The sequence below is a fragment of the Pundamilia nyererei genome, unplaced genomic scaffold (assembly GCF_000239375.1).
Source record: "Pundamilia nyererei isolate P.nyererei 1_Seehausen unplaced genomic scaffold, PunNye1.0 scaffold00089, whole genome shotgun sequence".
Lineage (NCBI taxonomy): Eukaryota > Metazoa > Chordata > Actinopteri > Cichliformes > Cichlidae > Pundamilia > Pundamilia nyererei.
This window is the reverse complement of record NW_005187490.1, coordinates 2,332,439-2,336,796: the sequence shown is the minus strand read 5'-3', so window position 1 is coordinate 2,336,796 and position 4,358 is coordinate 2,332,439. Positions and strand designations below refer to the sequence as shown.

Here is a 4,358-nt window from a genome sequence, read left to right as displayed (position 1 = left end):
CCCACACACACACACACACACACAAAGCATCAATACTATATGACTTGTTAAAGAGAGGGTAGATTTTTGGGTCCAAAGAGTTTGCAAGTCTTGTTTAGGCTGACAATCCACAGTGTGAGTAGTAGTCATTGGCCATGTGTGTCTGTTAGCATACTAACAGTCACTATTTTGCTTTTTTCTTTGTATTTGGCACAAAGAACTTTGCAATTTCAGTGGTACAAACAACTAAATCTTTGATTTTGTGACATAACTAATATTTATTTCTTTTTATTGTTTTGCTTTTTTGTTGACTAAAACAGATCAAACATAAACCTGAGCATAACCTGGATTTAAATCTAAATTTTCCAATTCTAGCTACAATTCTAGTTAACAGCAGCCTAGCACCATCATAGGAGAGGAATGCAGTAGAAAAATGTGATTTAAAGGTCAAGCAACACTGTATGCAGAAAGCAGATTTTTATGATATTACAAACACATGCTGAAGGTCAAACCCACAACTGAATAACAGGATTTTTTTGATTGTCCTCTCAAGTTGCACTGGGATTGCTGGGCTAATGAGCAACATCAGTCACAAGCAGGGCAAAGCCTGGCTCTGGTAATAAGCTAGAAGAATCTATGGCATTTGTATCAAAAATAGCAGTCTATAAGGCGCTAAATAGATAGCAAGAGTAGCTATACTCTAATAGCGATTTTGCTGTTGAAGTCAAGGCATGCTCTGAAGAACAAAACGTACTCTAGCACTGCAAAGCATTTTTTCATGCCAGGCATTCTGTATTGCTGCAAAGAGCAAACTGCTGTTTGCCTTGTCTTCTCTCCTCTATGCATCATATTCGGTAAATTCAGTGCAAAATCATTTTTTGTGGTGTTTTTACCACCGTTATTGTATGCTTCATGTAAACCCAATAGACTTGGATAGTTTGACCAGAAAGATAAAAATTATATTCTAAATATTTCTACAGTATATCAAAAAATAGTCATTAACAGAAATACATTTCTAGATTATCACATTCTACATACTTAGAAAACATAAACAATGCTAACAGTTAAATGATTTCTTTTTCATTTTGGTGATGAGACTAGTGTTTGGTTCATCACGTTTGTATAAAAAAAAATAAAACACTGGGTGGTAGGATGATTTACAAAGTACCTGTCTTAGCACCTTGTTAACATTGAACAGCAGAGATTGGATTAGTTACGTTTCAGACTTTCAGACTTTGACGAGCCTAGTCCATTTGTAAATGACAGTATGTCTGTAGCCGTAGGTTATCTAATCCCCACAACAATGTGCCCACCTCTCTGAAGGGCATTGATTAAATAATATAAACCTTAAATATGCGTAAACTATCCCTTGTAGAATATAAGGTCCCAGTTTACAAAGCACAACATGAATCGGTCTGGATAAAACATCTTAAGGTTTCCATTAAAAAAAAAAAAACTATCACAGTTTGAATGTGCTTTTTTCTCTGTTTTCTTTCTCTCAATTATTATGCTCATTATTGTATGTGTTGATGCATGTTAGTGTATGTAATTGTTTGCTGGATGTGTGTTGTGGCTCAGTTGTGGCCCTTGAAACAATACACTCCATACAGCTTATGCTTCTTGTCAGGGAAGCCACTGAACCTAACAGCAGCTTCAGTGGGACTGCAGCGCCGGCGTGGGTGGGAGATGGGGTAACGGACACTGCCATCCTCCAACCAGCCTGCATCACAGCGGTCATAGCCCAGCAGCTTCCAGGCAGCATACATCTGGCCAACCTTGGCAATTTGAGCACCATCTTTTTGGCATGCCCTGACTGCCTCATCATAGGTCAGCTTAAAGGGTTGGATCAGGTAGTAGAAACGACCTGAGGTGACAAGAAAACAGAAGGATGAACATAATGGGTTAGAACATACAGAAAATATATCAATGTATCAAATTCCTGCAACCTAACCAGAGTGACATGATCCTGTCACCACAACAAGACAGGATATACATGCTTTGATGCCTTTACAAATTTGACGAAGTAAAAACATCCATCATTTCATATTATACGCCATCGTTTGTTTTGTGGTGTTGCAAAATACACTGTTTACGGCAATATTGAGATGATGAAGATCAGATGAGAAGCAAAAAAAGAGCCGTCAGGTGCTGAAAAATGAACCTTAGACTCAAACGTTAGAACAGCCTTTTTCACACGGCACGCCATGTAATAAATAGAAAGTAAATGGCAGCCGTTACAACAATCTAAAGATATATAGTTTCATGCATTGGTCACAGGTACACTCCAGGTACACAACGCCCAGCTGAAAACACTTTACCCAAGTCGAGTTGCCCGAGATTCACAGAATTTACCAAAAATGCGATATATATCATTATCGGGATGAGAAATGTCTTACATCGGGATAAGAGATTTTGGTCATATTGCACAGCCCTCAAAATCTGTTGAGACCATGTGTAACATTCAGACATTCCGGAATATAATAAAATAACTGTAATTTGTCATTTTCATCAAAAGATAATGATGTGATTTACTATCTTTTTTCAGCTATTTTGTAAAACTGTACATTAAAAGAATTTGGACTAGAATATTTGTATTTTATGATTAAAAATATTATCATAAAGAGCTCTCAAATATTGGTGGAAGCATAAAAAATCATTTTGATAATTACTAGTACTTAGTACGCAGCTGTGACATAAAACTTACACTGAGTGGTGGTCTAAAAAATCGGATACCACATCCTAACCCCACAAGCTCTAAGTTACCCTCTGTTCCACACTATTCAGTATTGTGCCCTGGGACACCTGAACAAAGAGGGAGGAGTCCAGTGGTGGAAACCATGGTCTGTCTCCTGAGTCACATCTATTCTAGGTGCTGCTATAGGAAGTAAGATGCAAGCATCCCAGTTGGAGCTCACATGGCTCTTCATACTAACTCATATTAAAGCTGGATTGAATAGTGTGTAAAAAACAAAAACAACAAAAAAACAAACAACAACAATTTGATAAATATCAGGTCACTAGCTACATTTTAAAGACATGTTAATACCAAGTGTTAATTAACTTCTTTAGACCTGCTATCCATCAGGGCACTAGCATCCCATTTGTGGTTAGGGCTGGATTTTGTTTTAGCCACATAAAAAAGAAGCACACTTTCAGAAACTCTTACATGTTGGTATTATAGTATTAACAGTCGTTTCTTTTTCAATTTTAGGTGGCCAAACAGGTAAAAATGTTTTCAATCAACTCATAACCCAGTAACCACAGAGAGCATGTTGCCCTCAGTATTGCAGATGTGTTTGTCGCCAATACCTACAAAAACACAGTTTTAGTGCTGTTCCTCACCTTTGTAGTGGGAGGTAAAGCAGAAAACATCATAGTGGTTCTTGTCCTTGTCTCTCAACCCATAGTTCCGAATGCCTGGCACTGTGTTCTTGCCACCACAGGGTTCTCTGGGGGTGTTGATGGGATACTGGACTGTGCCATCAGACAGCCAGCCAGCATTGCACCAGTCCATCCCTCCACGCCATGTGTCATACAGTTGGTCAAAAGATGCCACGATAGCATCCTGATCGTGGCACGCCCGCTCTGCATCGTAGAAATTAAGGTTGTAGCGTCCCAGGCGGGGGTAGTATGGGAAGACAACACCTGCACAGACAGGGTGAAAACAGAAAATGAGGGCAGAGAAGGAGATGCAATAGAATAGAATAGAATTTATTTTGAACATGTCAATATAACTAAAATAACAAGAAAACACATACACAAAACAAAGGCATCAAAGTTGTCATTAATATCTCTATATCCACTCAATTAATACGCTTGAAAAGGAGTAGAAAAGATAGATTTACACTTATTTGTTGCTACCCGCTTGTTTCAAATACCACAATTTGCTAAAAATATAAAAATGAGACAAGGATTCAATAGAACACAATGATACAGCAACATTCATGTAACTTATTGTTTTTACATGAATCCTTACTACATAGGGTTTCCTCTAAGGGTATTTGGTCTTATTTGGAACAAGTTCTGAATGTTGTGGCTCAAAGATTTGTTTCCTACTTTATACATTATTTGTGCAGTTATCAGGTCAACCAAGTCTTTAAATTTAAGAATATTTAATTTAATAAAAAGTTGATTTGATGCTTCTTTTTTGCAGAATATATATTGGATGGTGTGTGTTCTATAGGTGGCTCCCCACAATTCCACACAGTACAGAAGTATAATGGAACAATACAAAGTATATAATATATAATGATGTTTGATTTAGAAGATCCTTAACTTTATAGAGATGACCTGCAGCCAGGATAAACTGGATGTGTTTGGTCAGCTGTGTGTGTGTTTGACTGGCTCCAGTTTTTGTCTTCAGCTGACATTACCCCCCC

General features: G+C 37.7%; 1 protein-coding gene across 1 annotated transcript in view; it reads right to left on the bottom strand.

Annotated features, from left to right (window-relative positions):
• Positions 1 to 23: 23 nt before the first annotated feature.
• Positions 24 to 4,358, bottom strand: part of LOC102210828 (hyaluronan and proteoglycan link protein 1-like) — a 6,277-nt gene continuing 1,942 nt past the window's right edge. Inside the window, exons 2-3 of the mRNA XM_005739160.1 lie at positions 3,322 to 3,624; positions 24 to 1,843 (exon numbers count right to left, since the gene is read on the bottom strand). Coding sequence (XP_005739217.1) covers positions 1,554 to 1,843; positions 3,322 to 3,624 — 593 coding nt within the window. The 3' untranslated portion in view covers positions 24 to 1,553. The remainder of the gene's footprint in view (positions 1,844 to 3,321; positions 3,625 to 4,358) is intronic.